This window comes from Numenius arquata, chromosome 9, assembly GCF_964106895.1.
Source record: "Numenius arquata chromosome 9, bNumArq3.hap1.1, whole genome shotgun sequence".
Lineage (NCBI taxonomy): Eukaryota > Metazoa > Chordata > Aves > Charadriiformes > Scolopacidae > Numenius > Numenius arquata.
In genome coordinates, this window is record NC_133584.1 from 630,885 (window position 1) to 647,573 (window position 16,689).

The 16,689-nt window shown below is 47.2% G+C and overlaps 1 protein-coding gene and 3 non-coding genes across 5 annotated transcripts; all 4 read left to right on the forward strand.

Moving 5' to 3' along the window:
* Positions 1–7,955: 7,955 nt before the first annotated feature.
* Positions 7,956–15,246, forward strand: EIF4A2 (eukaryotic translation initiation factor 4A2). Of its 2 annotated transcripts, none has more exons than XM_074153888.1 (11): positions 7,956–8,324; positions 9,441–9,486; positions 9,578–9,710; positions 9,972–10,111; positions 11,282–11,450; positions 11,635–11,744; positions 11,861–12,004; positions 12,372–12,509; positions 12,792–12,881; positions 13,121–13,200; positions 14,429–15,246. In XM_074153888.1, exons 1-11 carry the CDS (start codon positions 8,296–8,298, stop codon positions 14,571–14,573), a joined length of 1,224 nt encoding a protein of 407 aa, XP_074009989.1. In that variant the 5' UTR covers positions 7,956–8,295; the 3' UTR covers positions 14,574–15,246. The 2 variants fall into 2 exon arrangements, with proteins under 2 accessions (XP_074009989.1, XP_074009988.1); XM_074153887.1 differs by having other exon boundaries at positions 8,296–8,329; positions 9,443–9,486.
* Positions 9,825–9,894, forward strand: LOC141468959 (small nucleolar RNA SNORD2). Its single transcript, XR_012463408.1, has one exon. It is a non-coding gene; the product is annotated as a small nucleolar RNA SNORD2 (small nucleolar RNA).
* Positions 12,043–12,224, forward strand: LOC141468955 (small nucleolar RNA SNORA81). The gene has a single exon (XR_012463405.1). It is a non-coding gene; the product is annotated as a small nucleolar RNA SNORA81 (small nucleolar RNA).
* LOC141468948 (small nucleolar RNA SNORA63) lies at positions 12,591–12,717 on the forward strand. The gene has a single exon (XR_012463398.1). It is a non-coding gene; the product is annotated as a small nucleolar RNA SNORA63 (small nucleolar RNA).
* Positions 15,247–16,689: the final 1,443 nt, after the last annotated feature.

A 16,689-nucleotide genomic window follows, 5' to 3' on the forward strand; every position in this document is an offset into this window, starting at 1 on the left:
CCTGCTTGGAAATTAGGATTTTCCTGACTTTGCTACTTTTAAAATAGTCAATAGAATGAGCTACAAATAAACATTGAATATGATAGCAAATAAACAACTCCTTAAGACTCAGAAACAATTTTTACCAAAAGCTCTTAAATGAAAGTACCTAGCACAAGATAATATTATTTTGAATAGAGGCACATATATTTTCCTTATTTATTTACTGCAAAAAAACCACCAAAACAAACCAGTAATTTATAATCTAATCACTTTCAATAGAGGCATGCAAGAAACGAATCAATATATTTCTGTAATTCAGTGCAATCTCTCATTTCTGTCTCCTGCTGTGCAAAGAACAAAGGTTTTTGGCCAGTGCCGGTTGCTGTGACATGAGGTGATATGAAGTGCATGCCCTGGGTGAGCACAAGCAACGCCACAGTCGCTCCTGGCTAAATAATGTGGTCACCTGCATCCCCTCTGTGCTCCTGTCAGTGGATGTCCATGCGTGTGTCAGTGGATCCCAGGAAAACACAGGCAGCTGTTCCTGGGTGCAACCTGAGAGAAAAGGAATGAATTCCCTATTATCCTACATCTTAGATGATCATTTTTGTCTCATCTGGCAGTATTCAATTAGCACACAAAATAATATATACCAGCATTCTGGGATGGGTTAAAGCACAAATGATTGGGATTAAGGACTAGCCTACAGAGCCTTCACAACATTAAAAAAGAGCCCCCCCAAACAACAGAGCAGAACACTCACAAGAGTTTCTGAGCAGCCCCCCCCCCCCCCCCAGCTCCAGCTTCACGGGCACCTATTTCATATCCCAGCAGACAATCCCATGCATCTGCAACACTGTTAAAGAGAAAACACTTGTAAAATTTACATTTTTCATCCAAAAAAGAATCTCAGAAGGATTAACAAAACAAACAAACAAGATACAATGTTTATCCTGATTGATTTGTTAAGCTTTTCCCTAGGTAGAATCTCAGCTTCCCACCCAGAAGGGACTGCTCTGTAGGCTGAACCATCGCACACAGAGCAATCAGTCCCAGCCAGAAACAGTTTGCAATCTAAGAGATCCCTCAAAGGCAGGAGATTATAATTCCATTTTACAGGCAGGTGAACCAAGGACACAAAACTGAAACTACTCATCTATAACTTCATATTAAGCCAGCGTCAGTGACAGAAACATAACTCAGGGAATCTGCACTACAGTTACCTGCAGAAATGAATAGACTCAATTTTCTTACAAGAAGTAAAGCTCAGTAGAGAGCTTTCAGTTTGCAGAAATTCAGATTTACCTTGAGGCAATACTTCTGACTACATAGCTCATCTTATTAATGACAAAGTATTTATCTTTATTGTTAACATTTATATGTAGTAACAAGCTCTATAAACTGCAAAATACTGTCTTGGAGGTTAGAATGCTCTGCTAGAGAAGGAGGAAGAGACTCCAGTTTGCACACAAGGCTGGATATGGACAGAAAGAGCTTCTGCTAAAGAACAATGAACTAATTTCTATGACATCTCACTCTTGCTGTTTAGGGATGTACACGTTTTAAATATTCTGACAATAAAGGCCTGTAAGACACGCGTACCAAAGCTTGCTCTAATGCCTAAAAGTGCCATTGGGAAGTGGAAGGACAGAGTCATATGACTTGGTCTCATCAGTCAGGACACAGGGCATCTATCAAAGTAGAGCATATCCACAACATACATACACAGAGATTATTATTTCTTTACTACAAACTCTGGACTTGTGAATATAACCCTGCAAAATCAAAGAACTCCTTGGCCTTTCTGGTGTTTCCATCTTGGCCTGGTTCCCATGCATGACTTTCCATGCATTAGTTCCTCCTCCTAAGAACATAACACTCGCCTTTTTTATCAATGAGGAAAGGTACCCAAAATAAAATATGGAGTATAGGTATGCCTGCAGTGGCTGTGCCAAAAATTAAACTGAAATCAGCTCAGCAATTAAAACTCTCAAGCATTGTCAGTGGATTCCAAATTGAATAACCGTGAGACTAAAAAACTCCCATAGATGTTTAACCAGTATCAGAAGGAAAAATATTTTCTTCAAAAGAATGCATAGGCTCATACTCACCTTTCTCTCAGAATTGGAAAAAATGTTGTTTGCAGAGTGTCTCACAGAAATACATGACATACACTATTCCATGATAGTGCAGAAGTCTTCCAACTGACTTAAGAAATGAACCCCAGCAGTCTGTCAGGGTGTTATCAGCAGCTGCCACCTGCTCAGTCTCTCTGGCTTTCTTTACTTGTGTCACAGAAAGAACAAGCTCTACCCTGGACGTTTGTGTGTAACTTCTACCAGAGATTTCTCAGCCTCCTACCAATACTGAGCTCCACAGCCTTCAAACATTTGCCACACGTGACCTCTGAGGCAAACACCATCACCCCCCGTGTATAGAGGAGAAATCTGAAGTGCAGAGGAAGCTCCCATTCCAATAAAAGTCAACGACAAGTCTCTAATAAATAGCATCTGCTCAATTTTAGTGCTAAAATTACACGACTGTGGTCACATTGGGAGTCTCCAACACAAGAGAGAAGAGAGCTAAGATGACTCCGTGTCCTGGGCCAACTACAAGCCTTAAAAACTGCAAGAAAGAATCTAATTGCTCAACCAAGGAAAACATTCAAGAGCTATAACTATGCCTATCGAGTTTTATAGCATGCAGAGGACTGAATGGCTAAGAAAATCATAGAAACAAAAGTATATTTCTGTTTCAAGTATTTGGGTTGGGATTTTATTGTGCCAACATTCCTCTTATTACCAGAATAGTTACTAAAATCACAAGACCACCATAAGTGATCCTATATGATAGTTTTCTTACTTTATACTCATTTAAAGAATTAACAATAATTTACATACTTTTTCTAAAATTAAAATTTTCTAAAATTAAGATGAGTATTTTATTAGAAGCCTAATGTAATGCTAACTGAAGGAAATGGGAAACTTTTCACAAGTTCAAAGGCCACTGGATGAAACTATGGGTACCTATTACAAAAATAAGAAGTATTTAACTTCCCTTAGTTCTTTAGATTTTTAACCCTCTGAGACAGGGCTGAGAATCCCAGGTTCCTCTGAAGCCCCAGAACATTTTTACCACTTCCTTCCAGCAGTGGGTTATGAGAACTTTCCCACTGTATAAAAGAGAAACCATCTTTCTTAAAAAATTCATAGAGAAGTTCATTATTGCAGAATAAGAAATATGTAACACATAACTTCAGATCTCTGAAGGCACTAAGGTCACTACAAGTCTGAATTTAAGCTCCAAATGATAAGAGGAAATGAATTAATGGATGAGTATCCTGAAATATGGAATTCATACAATTTTGCCCTTTCTTTAAAAAACAGCAAGTGAATTAGTCTTAAGCAGTTTAACAAATGAATATCATCAAGGAAAAAAAAAAAAAGTCTTACTGGGAATAAGAGAACTTTGGCTAAGAAACAAAACTATTTAAAGTGAAACATGAGCACACCTTGGAGACCCGTAGCCGAAGGGAGGGGGAGACAAGCCCCCGAGCACCAGGCACAGGTTTCAGGCAGGTGAGTCCCTGCCCACCCCATGGCCCCCGCGCACGGCTCGGTATCTCCAATAGACTGAGCATGTGGGACAATGCCTTAACTAAAGCAGCTTAAACCCCACTGGTTTCCATATTGCTTGTCTCCTACATTGTGTAAACATTTTGGAAAATGTTCCCTATTGGCCTAGCACACAACTATCCAGTGGGACACAACTTCGACTGGGAGAAAAATGTGCATCTGGATGTACCTTCCATTCACGCGACGAGGACATCACTGAGATTTCACAATACAAGTTTGATTACAGTTACAAAGAGTAGAAATATCTGTCAAAGCATAACAAATTTGTAAAATAACTTTAAAAAAGGATGACAAAGCGAGCCTAGCAGCCTAATGTACTAAAGTCATCATAATGTGGATTTCAAATTGCACTGAGATAATAAAGAATATAAAACAGTATTTTTCAGAGCATTAAACCCACCGCATCTTACAAATTCTTTTTATGCAGTTTGTTTAGATTATAATTGCAGTGGAATGATTTAAAAAAGCATAAATTAGAAATAAATAAACCCTGTGACTGCATTCAAATAACAAGCATGGGACTCATGGAATTTGGACTTTCCCTCTCCCCTGGAGATGTTCCAGAACCTCTCCTATCCCTCCTACAGCCGAGGAAACATGCTTTTGTTTAGGCAGGATCCTTTGGGAATGATGAACTGAAAAACACTACTTCTTGCTCACAACACCCCAACAAATCATCTTGATCCTTAACGTGACCTGCTATGAATAAACTCTGTCTGTGTACAATGACTCTCTTTGCCCTGCCAGTTTGGCAATCAAATAATACACTGTACGTACTCCGGTAGCAGACTTGCAAAAATGCAGGAGAGGGACTCGGGACCTTCCAGGATTCCCGCGCAGTACGTGACAGTTCCATCATAAAATCAAATCATGGTATGAGATTTCCAAAAGGAGATTTCTGCAATTTCCTAATGCAAACTGTGACATCGCCTCTGCCAGAACGTTGATGAGCAGGGACTGCTCAACCAGAGCTGGGTTTCAGGAGGTGTCAGCTCCTACTGCTTTCTTTAGATACATCATTCTTTACTTCAATCTGCATGAATGACTGGAAAGCCAGCTGCCAAACCAGCTAGTCCATCTGTTACCCCCTAGTAATAAATGAGTAATTATGTTCTCTCTCTCTAAAGAGCTCATGATTCACCAGGATTGCCTTTTGGGGTGACATCTACTGAAGTATATAGTGTGCACATATAAATGTGGCCCTGGATCCTATCTTTAGCAGCACATATTATTCAGTATCTTTTGATGTCTCTTCTGTCTCATGATGACACGAACCTGTCCCTTGAGGAGCAAGTTTTCAGTGGAGACTGCTCTAGAAAGCTGAGGAAGATTTCAGGTTGGGGGCTATAACAAATCCCAATGTTGATCCAAGTTTTGTCAGTAACAAAATCTGACCTTTCGATACTTCTCACTGTGATGCTTCGTGTCCAGAACACAAATAATCACAGGCAGAGCACAGCTACCACCAGTCTAAAAATACACAAACCAGATAGGAGGTCACAAGCGAAAGGGCCATTTGCCCGGCTATAACCAGAGAGATACTCCTCAAACGCTGTATTCGGGTACACGGGGCTAAAGAGTACAACATGTCAACAGTTTTTCCTCTAGTGCACGTAGGGTCACTGCTAGGGTGACAATCCTGGATCTCTGCTATCTTGTTTAACAAAAAAGAGAGGACTGATTCAGTGTTTCCAACCCTTTCCTTATCCAAAGTTAATGAAACAAAATTTCTTTCCTCTTTTCATTTGGAGAAACACCTCAATGATTTTCAGTGGGGGAAACGCTGGATTCCTTTCCTCATATCCCTCATATCCTCATATCCCTCCCTTTCTTCATATCCCTCATATCCTCATATCCCTCCCATCATCTGGAACATCCACACAAACTTCTTTAACGTGGGAACTGATGATTTGTTTCTTAAAACGTAATTTCATAGTTCCAGCCTACAACACTTAAGGCAAATACCGAGCATCTGATGAGAGGCCACCTGACAGGGGACTATCTGATTTTATAGCAGTGGATTAAAATACCGATGAACTAGAGCAAATAACACGGCCAACTAATCAGATTTGTCAAACTCTGCCATGACCACGTGACAGGAGATACCAACGCGCCCACAGACTTTCCTTTATATTCCAGCATTAAATAAACCACAGATGAACAAAATCCTCCCAGACGTGGAAGTTTCAAGCTCCTTATAAAGGCCAGTGATGGGAGCTGTACGGGCAAGTGACGCTCTTTGGCTCGATCGCTGCCTCACGTCTGCTTAAAGAAATCTCTGCATCTGACTGAGAGACTCCCAGGTGCCCCTTACCACAGACAGTAAATAACAGAAACAATTTAAAAAATTGTCCCTAGATTGAAGTTAATAGTAAAAAAACATTTTCTGAGGGGTTTTGGGGGGCATTTCTTCCTTTTTTTCTTTTGTTTGAACAGGATGAAGTTTGGTCAAGTGCAGTAAAACAAGACTCTCAGCAAGTTAGAGCCACGGGAACAGTTTCTCCTATAACCATCCCCAAAGCAAGCTAGGAAAGCCTTTCTTGGTTAAAAACTACTTTTGTCAAAACCCAACTTTCAAAGTTGTTTGAATACACAGCTAATCTGAAATGACTCTAATTTCTTTACAGGAAAAGATAAACTAGATACTTGTTTCTGAGATGACAAATATTTTTTTAAAAAGACATTTAAAGTCTGCAGAAAATGGTGGCTCACCTTCCTGAAATTCCCATGTGCCAAGAAATCTTTTCCACTCAGGTTTGCAAATATACTAAGGTCTAATTGCAACACTTAAATAAAAAAGTATATACATTTTACAGCTTTCTTAATAAATGTTCAGGATCCTTAATAAAAACAAATATTCCATAGCAGTATTTCTTCCATTTAGTCCCAAAGTAATTTTTAATGGGAAAAGTAACTGCACCAGCCCCAACCTGTGCTCATGTTCTTTCTTCAGCCCATCCTGTCTCTTTTACAACCAGAGGTTCATGGGTCCACGCATCAGACTACCAGCCATTTCAAAAGGCCACCAGTTACTGTTGTGGGGCTGTCTAAACTGTGAATACAAGAAGCATCCTCCATATTTTCTACCCAGCATGGATGGACAACACTTGAGAGCACTGGGGCGGGTCGAGAGACGAGCTGCGTTTATATAATATAGCCGGGCTATTCCTAAGTGTTACATCGTCTCTACAGATAATATTGCCCCAGCAGATGCTACCATAGGCAGAGATAATGTACATCTGGTCTCTCAGAAATTCCCTTCGTGGATATTCTAGATGGTTCTAGACAATTTACAATATTCTAGAGGAGTAAAGGGTTGAGTTTTTCAAGCACTGCCTCCATTTGTTCATATATAATCACTATGGAAACAAGGCTGAGAAGTGACACACATAACGCCATTAAAGGGGGCACAAATTATTGCTTACAATTTATATTATTTGCCTACATAAGAAATACTGATGAACGGATTATTGTAAAACCTGAGAAGAGCATTAAAATGATAGATATTTGTTCTACAGTATGAAAACAACGGGCACGATCACCGATGATTTCAGTGCATCGGTTTGCACAGTAACACTTTCCTTACTGCTTTCCTTGGGATTGCACTAACCTTTAAATCAGCCTTGGCAGATTTTTTCCGCGGACACCGCTACACTACGAGCTGCAGCATTATCACAGCCCCGCGTTCTCCCCGAGGGCCGTCCTGCCTATTTCCTTCGGATAGTCCCCAAATCCGCCCTCGTCCCCTTTAGCAATTATCCACCTCGAACACCCCCTTGACAAATCTGCGGGCGGCCGGGCCCGGCGGGTTCCACACACCCCGCCTCGGGCTGGTGCGGACCGGGGCCCGGCGGGGAGCAGAGGCCGCCCCCAGCCCCCTCAGGCGCCGCCATCTTTCCTCCCCTCACCTCACCTCACCTCACGGCCTCTCCGGCCGCCCCCCCCTCGCTAATCGGGCCTGCCCCTCACCAGAATGCGAGGAGGGAGAATTCGGGGTGCGTTTTGCCTAGCAGGGAGAAGGGAACCATTTCTGTCTGCGGGGAAGAGGGGGAGAGTCCCGCGGCCCAGGAGCCGCCGCCGCCCCCCGCCTCAGGAACCCGCTCTCCTCCCCGGCTCTAGGGCTTTAAAAATAACCGACATGGCGGAGGAAACGCAGCCATGACAGGGAACCGCTCCATCCGCCCCGGCTGCTGCCGCATGGCCTGCTCAGTGCTCCCCTCAGCACGGCTGCCCCCCGCCATGCCCGGGCCGCCCTCGCCCCTTCCCGCCGCCCCCCCACTCCCCCTCCCCTGCGCTGCAGCAGGGGCCAGAGCAGGAAACCCCGTGCGCAAGAGCGGCGGGGGGGGAGAGCGGGAGGAAGGAGCGAGACGTTGTCACACCGTCAATGCTGCAATATCCTTCCGCGCTCCGAGGGGGGGAAAGTAGTTCTACATTCCCCTGAGCTCGTGGCCCCGAGCGGCTCAGGCACCCCCTCTGAAGTACCTCAGGAAGTGGGAAGAGGGGACCCTCTTGGGAAGGTGGCTCAATCCGGGGGGATTCGTGCTTTTTTCGCTGTGGCGTGAGGTGTATATCCATGCGCAGAGCCGAGCGAAACGAGTCCGGCAGCGGGGCGGGTATATAAAGCGGGCGCCGCGGAGGCATTGCCTTTTCAGTTGAGGACAGAGCTGGTGTTCGGAACATGTCAGGCGGCTCCGCGGATTATAGCAGGTATGGCGCGGCGTGCCGAGGCCCCGGGCCTTTTCCTCAGAAGGGGGCTGGGTGGGGGCGGCCGGGGAGAGGTAGGGGAGCGGGGCTGTGTGTGCGTGGGGCTGCCTACGCGCTCGGGACGGCGCTCTGAGGGCGGCTGGGCGCTGCGGTCGGACGGCGCCTCCCGCCCTGGCCCCTCCCGTTTCTAGACGTTTCGGTCCCGTCTTCCCCTCCCTCGCCGTTCGGCGAGGCTTTAGTTCCGTTCCTTGGGGTTCGGTTTTCCGTTGCTGATTTTCCTTAGCAATCCCTAACCCTGAAAAAAGGGATATTTTTAATTTCGCCGTATCCGCCGCGCTGAGTTGTAATTACTACGTTTAAATGCCTCGTGTAGGGTCTTTTTTTTTCTTTAACATCTCTCCCCCGCCCGAGTCCCTCCCGCCCGTCCCTCCGTTGGTTCGCCCCGGCTGTGCGGGCCCGGGCTGAGGGCGAGACCATTTTTTTTTTCGGGGGCGGGGGGGGAGAGGGAGGGGCGCGGCCCCCGGGCGCTCGCCCGGCGCCTTCCTCCGCCTGCGCGCCGGCGGCCATTTGCGCAATCCCAGGGGTGGAGCTCTCGCGAGACTTGCGCGGGGCGGGGCCCGGGGGGGGGGGGGGGGGCGGGGAGGGAGCCGCAGCGCAGCCGGGAGGAGGCCGCTCCCTCCGCCGCCCCCCCGCCCGCCGCTGCGGCTGAGCCGGCTCCGAGTGCGCAGCGGCCGCCATCGCCCCGCGCCCGCCCCGCCGCCGCCCAGGGCCCCGCCTGCGGCACAGCCCCCATTGCGGGGACATGGCGGGTCCGCGCTTGCCGGCTGCTTATTTTTTTTTTTTTTCACCCGGGATTGAGCCGTATTTTTGCGGTGGGTTTTTTTGACTGCGGCTAGGGGGGCTCTAAGGATCTTGTGCGGCATTGAGAGCCGAGGGCGGGGGGTAGCGGCAGCCAGGCCTGTGGGGAGAGGGGTGGGAGCGCCTCTATTGGCAAAACACCAAAGCGGCTGCTGGGCTGATCTGTGCTGGGCTTCAGAGAAGGCTTTTGGCAGCCGAGGCGTCCCTCGCCGCTGCCTGTTAGCGGCCACCGTGTTAACGGCTTGTTCTCTTTGCTGGCAGAGACCATGGCGGCCCAGAGGGAATGGACCCCGATGGTGTCATTGAGGTGAGCACACGGGAACGAACTTCAAAGATTAACTACTGATGGAGATGAGTGTTGGATTTAACATTTTCTTTCTTTTTTTTCTTTATTACAGAGCAATTGGAATGAGATTGTTGACAATTTTGATGATATGAATTTAAAAGAATCCCTTCTTAGGGGCATTTATGCTTATGGTTTTGAGAAGCCTTCAGCTATTCAGCAGAGAGCTATTATTCCATGCATCAAAGGTATGCACGTGATTCACTTGTTGATACCAACATCGGATAATTAGGAAGCTGTTGTAAGCTGGGTATGCTGCTTTATCAGTATGCGATGATACCTATTTTTAATCTTTACTGAACAAGTGATATGATGGTACACCATCTTTCGGGACTGACCTGAAATGGAGAGAACTCTTAATACTGATCACTTATTTCAAAGAGAATAAAATAAAACTAAAAACATGAATGACCTGTGGGAGCAGTAAATGTGTATCCTACTTTTTTTAGGGTATGATGTGATTGCTCAAGCTCAGTCAGGGACTGGCAAGACAGCCACATTTGCTATTTCCATCCTGCAGCAGTTGGAGATTGATCTCAAGGAGACCCAAGCGCTAGTATTGGCCCCTACCAGAGAACTGGCTCAACAGGTATTGATAGTGTAGTTAAAAAAAAAAAAGGTGCTTGTGTGTTGCATAGTTTCAGGTTTCACAACTGTGAGACAATAAACAGGCTTCTTAAGGGGCTGTAACTAATATCCATTCAGAACCCTCTTTGTGTTGGGTAATGGGGGATATAAACTGGCTTCTGTCCCACAAGTTCTCTGCTTGACCAGTTGGGCTGATGCCCGGGCAGGGTGCGCTGGGGCAGGGACACAGGAGCCAGCTGCTCTGCTGGGAACGGTTTGGAGGGAGCATCTTCAGCAGAAAAAAAAAATAATACGAGATGTTATTAAAGTACAGTGTTCTGAGTGGAAACAAAACATACTTTTTGGGAGCTATTTGAACTTGCGTGCAGTTGTGCAACGTGAAAACTGCAGTGCGCGTGTGGTCACTTCATGGTTTTTGTGTTTCTGTGATGTTCTCCTGAATGTTACTGCATGTCCACTTCTTCAGGGCTTAGGACTGTTTTACTAAGCGGGGGTGTTTTAACAAAACGTACAGGGTGCTTATTTTTAGGATTAATATGTATCAGTAACATGGGGTCTTGAGGTGAAAATTATGAACGGAACTCAGAGTAGAAAATCGATCCCATACAACTTCTGTCTTTTTCAACTAGAATGTGCTGAGATACCAGGGTTATAGTGAAGATTATTCTTTAAAGTAAGGCAAACATACCAAATCAGACAGGAAAAAAATCTAAAATTAATAAAAAAAGGCGAATCAGTGGAATGGGAACCTCCAATGAGAGTGTTCAGCCTTTGTTCTCATCTGAAGACATGGATGAGCTGAGACCATTCCAAAGCCTGGCAGGAAGCACTGCACTTGAGCGCTCTCCTGTGAACTTCGTGCGGGGCTGAGCAGCTCACGGCTGGAGTTGCTTCTGGAGGCTCTGCTTTTTAACTTGATAGCAGATGCGTGGTAGTCACTTCAGCTAGTTTAACTTGTAAAGACAAAAAACTTTAATACCCCTCTGATTTAAGCTTTCTGGTTGAACCACCTAAATAACAAGCAGTTGTTGCAAACAGCAACTGTCTTTTGTAACTGTTAGAGCTGCGTAGTCCTTGGTTGCTGTGTTAGCTTCCAGAGTCCGTAAGCACCAGTGGTAATGGGGCTTTATCTTTACCAGGAACTAATACTAATGGAAGGGTTTTATTTTAGATTCAAAAGGTAATTCTGGCCCTTGGAGACTACATGGGAGCAACATGCCACGCTTGTATTGGTGGCACAAACGTTCGCAACGAGATGCAAAAGCTTCAGGCTGAGGCTCCACACATTGTGGTCGGGACTCCGGGGCGTGTGTTTGATATGTTAAACAGACGCTACCTTTGTAAGTACCAGTTCAATTTTGCTCTTGAGAATAAATTTCCAGTGTAAATTTCATACCCACCAAGAGCTTAAGTAATGTGTGGAGAGTTGTACTGGAAAGCTCAGTCCCTAAAGGAGAGCGATGTAGATCAAAGTGCTTAGTGTGTTTCTGAAACTTCATGACATACTTTCTTTTTTTTTACTAGCACCTAAATGGATCAAAATGTTTGTTCTGGATGAAGCTGATGAAATGTTGAGCCGTGGATTCAAGGATCAGATTTATGAGATCTTTCAAAAACTGAGCACAAACATCCAGGTAAAAAGCTTTTCCGTGGTTCAGTTGCTGGCTGTGGGTGTAGTGGGGAGCTGCTGAACTGTCTGCATGGAAGTGGGTGTCCTAGGCCTGTACTAATGCCAATTAACGTTTTCCAGGTTGTGCTGCTGTCGGCTACAATGCCAATGGATGTGTTGGAAGTGACCAAAAAGTTCATGAGAGATCCCATACGGATCTTGGTGAAGAAGGAAGAACTGACTCTGGAGGGTATCAAGCAGTTCTACATCAACGTTGAGAGAGAGGTTGGTATCGGCTGCTCTGGCAGACGGGTCGTTCCCTGACCTTCTTGTTCAAAGCACTGTGCTAAAATCACAGGAACCGGGGCAGAGCTCTGGGCTCTGTGATAATGCTAGCAGAGTACACGCAGGAAGAAGAACAACCACGCACTGGATCGAAACTGACTGGGGTGGACCTCTTTCTTAATGTCCAGTGTCCTGGGTCGGAAGATCTGGTGCAACAGTTGATGCACAAACTGCCCTTAGTGTCTTGTTGCCACTTGTCGGGGTCACATTAGAGCGCGCTGCCTCGCTTGGCGCTTTAGGGCTTTATTCCTTGTTTGGGGTTCTCTGTTGGTGTGATGCATCCCCTCATCTCCTCTGTTGTGTTCAGGAGTGGAAGCTGGATACTCTCTGCGATCTGTACGAGACACTGACCATTACCCAGGCTGTTATTTTCCTGAATACAAGGAGAAAAGTGGACTGGCTTACGGAGAAAATGCACGCCAGGGACTTCACAGTCTCGGCTCTGGTAAGAACTGACACTTGCAGGTTACTCTGAAACGCTGTGTACACCCTGAAAAACAAAGGGGAAGGAGCTCCCCCGAGCGCGAAGCAGGAAAGTTATAATATAGCTGTGCGGTGCTGTATTATCGTTCCCCCTGCTTAAAGAAAACTGCTTCCTTCTATCCCTACCTGCCTCCTTCCCACGGCAGGTAGGGACGCTGGGTTTCAGACATCACTTGGGTTTTAAAGGGTGTTCTTGTCTGGAGTATTACTGGAACTGTAGTAACGAGCACCTTTACCTCTGCAGCATGGTGACATGGACCAGAAGGAGCGGGATGTTATCATGAGGGAGTTCAGGTCAGGATCGAGCCGTGTCCTGATCACCACTGACTTGCTGGTGAGTCTTTGCTTGCACCAAACACCATTCTGTTCAGATCCGGTGCCAAAAGCTTCATGATCCAGTGAAGGTTCTTGTAGCCTGAACTGTTTGGAGCTTGTTGGAAGAGTAAAGACCGCGCTCCACTATGGACTACACCCTTGTAGTTCGTCACTAACCTTGTGGTCGACAGAAGCACGGGATAAGTAATTTCAGGGAAAGCCTGTGACTTGCATTAAAGACTCCACTTCGCTTTTCAGGCTCGTGGCATTGATGTGCAGCAAGTGTCCCTGGTTATCAACTACGACCTGCCCACCAATCGTGAGAACTACATTCACAGGTCAGTGGGTTCTGTCCCCCAGCGTCCCCTCCTCTACAGAAATGGGCACAGACCCTCGCCTGTGCCCCCCCTTAGCCCGTCCCAGGAACAGGTTACGCCTCCACTGGTGCAGGAAATGCACTGCTTGGGGTTTGGCTCTTAAAAAACAGCCTGGTTTGCACAGCTCTGGCTCTGAGACCAGGGAGGAGCAGAACTATGGGACACTAAAGCAGTGGGAAAACTCGGGTGTGGCTGAGCTCTGGTCATCGCTGAGGGCTGGGGACATCACCATTGTCACACAGGCTGTGGAGGGCGGTGACGAGAGCCACTGCTGGCAGCGTGTCTGGGTAGCAGGGATGGCTGTAGCTCCTGCTGCTGGGTGAGCAGAGCTGCGCTCCTGGCAGAGCAGGGGTGTAGGTGCAGGACTGGCACCTGCCTGGGCCTCGTTTGCTCTTGCTGGCTCCTTCCGCTGGGATTCTGTCCTCTGGTGTGTGTCTTCTGGTGGCAGTTGGAGTTGTGTTGCCCTGGGTTTAGGTAACTGCTTCTCATCACTCTCCCTAAACGAAGTAAACTGAGCTTTGTTACTTGATGTAAATAAATACAGGAGTCGGTAGCAGCAGTTGGTGACACAAGATGGTGCTCAGAAGCGGCGGTGACGTAATTTAGGACGTGGATTCGTAAGCGGCACAGTTTGAGTAAAGAGCCAGTCGGTATTTATATATTTCTTTTGTCGTGATTATTCCCCAAGTCCTGTGAGCCGTGCTGCGTGCGGGGCTGCACCCTCCCGGGCGGTGGGTGTCACTGTGCCACGGCGGGTTAGTGACACAGGAATGCCGAGCTTGGATTTTGCTGTTAAGAAAAGCCAAAGCCCTAAGTTTTCCCACTGGGAGTGATGTCGAATTAAAGTTCCCAAGCTGAGCGTGCTGCTCCGTGTTAGGGATATAACGGGATGGATGAGGAACAGTCTGGTGGGGCAGTGCCAGGGCCAGGGCTGTGCTGCGGAAGGGAGGGGAGGGGGCCGGAGCAGGGCTGTTGAATAAAGCTCTTCCTTTGCAGCCGAGAGTCCCCTTCCTGCTGCGCTACCCCGGGACGGACGCCTCCTCTCTGCGGCCGGCACTAACCGCTCCTTTCTCCCGACCGGTCCGGGCTCTGGCCGCAGCCGGGCCGGCGCAGCTGCTGGCGGCAGGTCAGGAGTGGACAGTGGACTGGAGCGGTCACTGGTGTGTAACGGGGTGTTCTCTCCCTGCAGGATTGGCCGGGGCGGTCGCTTCGGCAGAAAAGGCGTGGCCATCAACTTTGTCACTGAGGAGGACAAGAGGATCCTGCGAGACATTGAGACTTTCTACAATACCACAGTGGAGGAGATGCCGATGAACGTGGCGGATCTCATTTAATCCCTGGGATGAGGTGGTTGTGAATGCAGTGCTCGCTGGTGCTGAATAGGCGATTCACAACGCGCATCGTGCTTCTTTCTTTGGGGATATATTGAATCTTGTCTCAATGCTCATAACGGATCAGAAATACAGATTTTTGATAAGCGAAGCGACTTTTTGTCGTGAGCTCTCGTGGGGGAAGCCGCTGGCTTTATCCACTTTAGGGTTAGACTGTTGGGGTTGGGTGGAAAGTCATGGGGTCTGTAAATTTTTTCTTTATTAGAAATTTATTTCCTAGTTCCATAGAAGTGGTTGTATTAGATGTTCTTTATCATTTAATAATTTACTTATGGACTAAAAGATATAAGTGCTGTATAAAGTCAGCCAATTATGTTAAACTAGCCTACCTTCCTTTATTGTATGTACTTAGACTTCAGATTGAATTGGAAAGGCCTTTCAAAATCTCTAAACTTTTATAAGAGCATTAAAATGCATTTTTGTTTCATATGTATTTATTCAATAAAGTATTTAATTAGTGGTAAGTGTGATCTGGACCCTGTTGCTACGCCCCAGCAAGCAAGCAATCATACTATTGTCTTAGTTAGGGTTAAACCCAGTAAAATTTGCCATATTGCACATGTCTTAATGAAGTTTGAATGTTCAATAAAATACTTCTATATTCACTTAAATTGTAAACAGTCGCTTCTTGGTCACAGGGGGGGCTCGACCCGGCCTTAGTAAGAGCCAGGGGCGTTGTGGCCAGAGCCGTCCCTGCCCGGGGCTGTCCCCCTGTGCCACAGCCCCAGTAACTGACCAAGCCCCTCAGCAGCACTGACTTGATTAAAGAGCCTGCTGCCTGTGCTAATTACGCTGCCTGTGCTAATTACGCTGCCTGCCAGCCCAGGGCCCTGCACTGCACTCGAGTCAACAGGAGGGGGGAGGTTCAAAGCAGCTGCTGGGGAAGGAGCGGGTCCAGGGTCCAAGGCTGCCCCGAGGGCGCTCAGTTACCCCCGAGCACCCCCAGAGCCCTGAGAAGAGCTGACAACATCCCTGAGGGATGGGGGCACTCGGGGAAGATCTCAACACTTCCTTCTGAACACACGCTGACCCCTCACGTCCCCTTCACCCCTTGCTTTTCTTGCTGCTGGAGCTTGAATGCAGTGTGTGTTGCGCTACAGGCACCAGAAAGTGATTTTTTTCCAGCATTTGTGCTGAGAGGGTACAATCCTTTCCCAGGAGCCGGCAGTGTGCCCAGGGGGCCAGGAAAGCCAACGGCATCCTGGCTTGTGTTAGAAACAGCGTGAGCAGCAGAAGTAGGGAGGCGATTGTGCCCCTGTGCTCGGCACTGGTGAGGCCACACCTGGAGTATTGCGTCCGGTTTTGGGCACCTCAATCCAAGAGAGATGTCGAGGTGCTGGAGCGAGTGCAGAGGAGGGCAACGAAGCTGGTGAAGGGCCTGGAAAACAAATCCTATGAAGAGCGGTTGAAGGAGCTGGGACTGTTTAGTGTGAGGAAGAGGAGGCTGAGGGGAGACCTCATCACTCTCTACAACTACTTGAGAGGACACTGTAGAGAGGTTGGTGCTGGTCTCCTTGCACAGGTAATTAGCGATAGAACAAGAAGGAATGGCTTCAAGCTGCAACAGGGTGGGTTTAGACTGGACATTAGGGAACAATTCTTCACAGCAAGAGTGGTCAGACACTGGAACAGGCTGCCCAGGGAGGGGGTTGAGTCACCATCCCTGGATGTGTTTAAAGAGTCCTTTAGATGTGGTGTTGGGGAGAACTTTGTAGAGTGGGGTTGATGGTTGGACTCAGTGATCCCAAGGGTCTTTTCCAACCTGAATGATTCTGTGATTTTATCTTCCCTCAGGAGCTGGGTTCAGCCCAAACCCTTGTGTTCATTCCACGGTGGGGTCTTTGGCCAAGCCGCATTTTCAAAACGCAGCAATGAGGGCTGAAAGGAACAACCCATCCTCCTGTCTCAGCTGATAACGACTAATTACAGTCCCTACACACCCGCTTTGGATGCATTTACCTCTCCCCGTGTAAGTTCCCACAAGGAACAGGGCTGCAGGAGCATCCCTGGCCCCTCAGCAGCCAGAGCGCTCTTCACCTCCCATAAACAAACTGCTCTT

Bases quoted from the DNA above. Each gene is read 5' to 3' on its own strand.
- EIF4A2 (XM_074153887.1), top strand. From the start codon at position 8,296: ATGTCAGGCGGCTCCGCGGATTATAGCAGGTATG. The intron at 8,330-9,442 runs GCGCGGCGTGCC...TTGCTGGCAGAG, and splicing joins CGCGGATTATAGCAGGTATG to ACCATGGCGGCCCAGAGGGA. The intron at 12,882-13,120 runs GTGAGTCTTTGC...TTCGCTTTTCAG, and splicing joins TGATCACCACTGACTTGCTG to GCTCGTGGCATTGATGTGCA.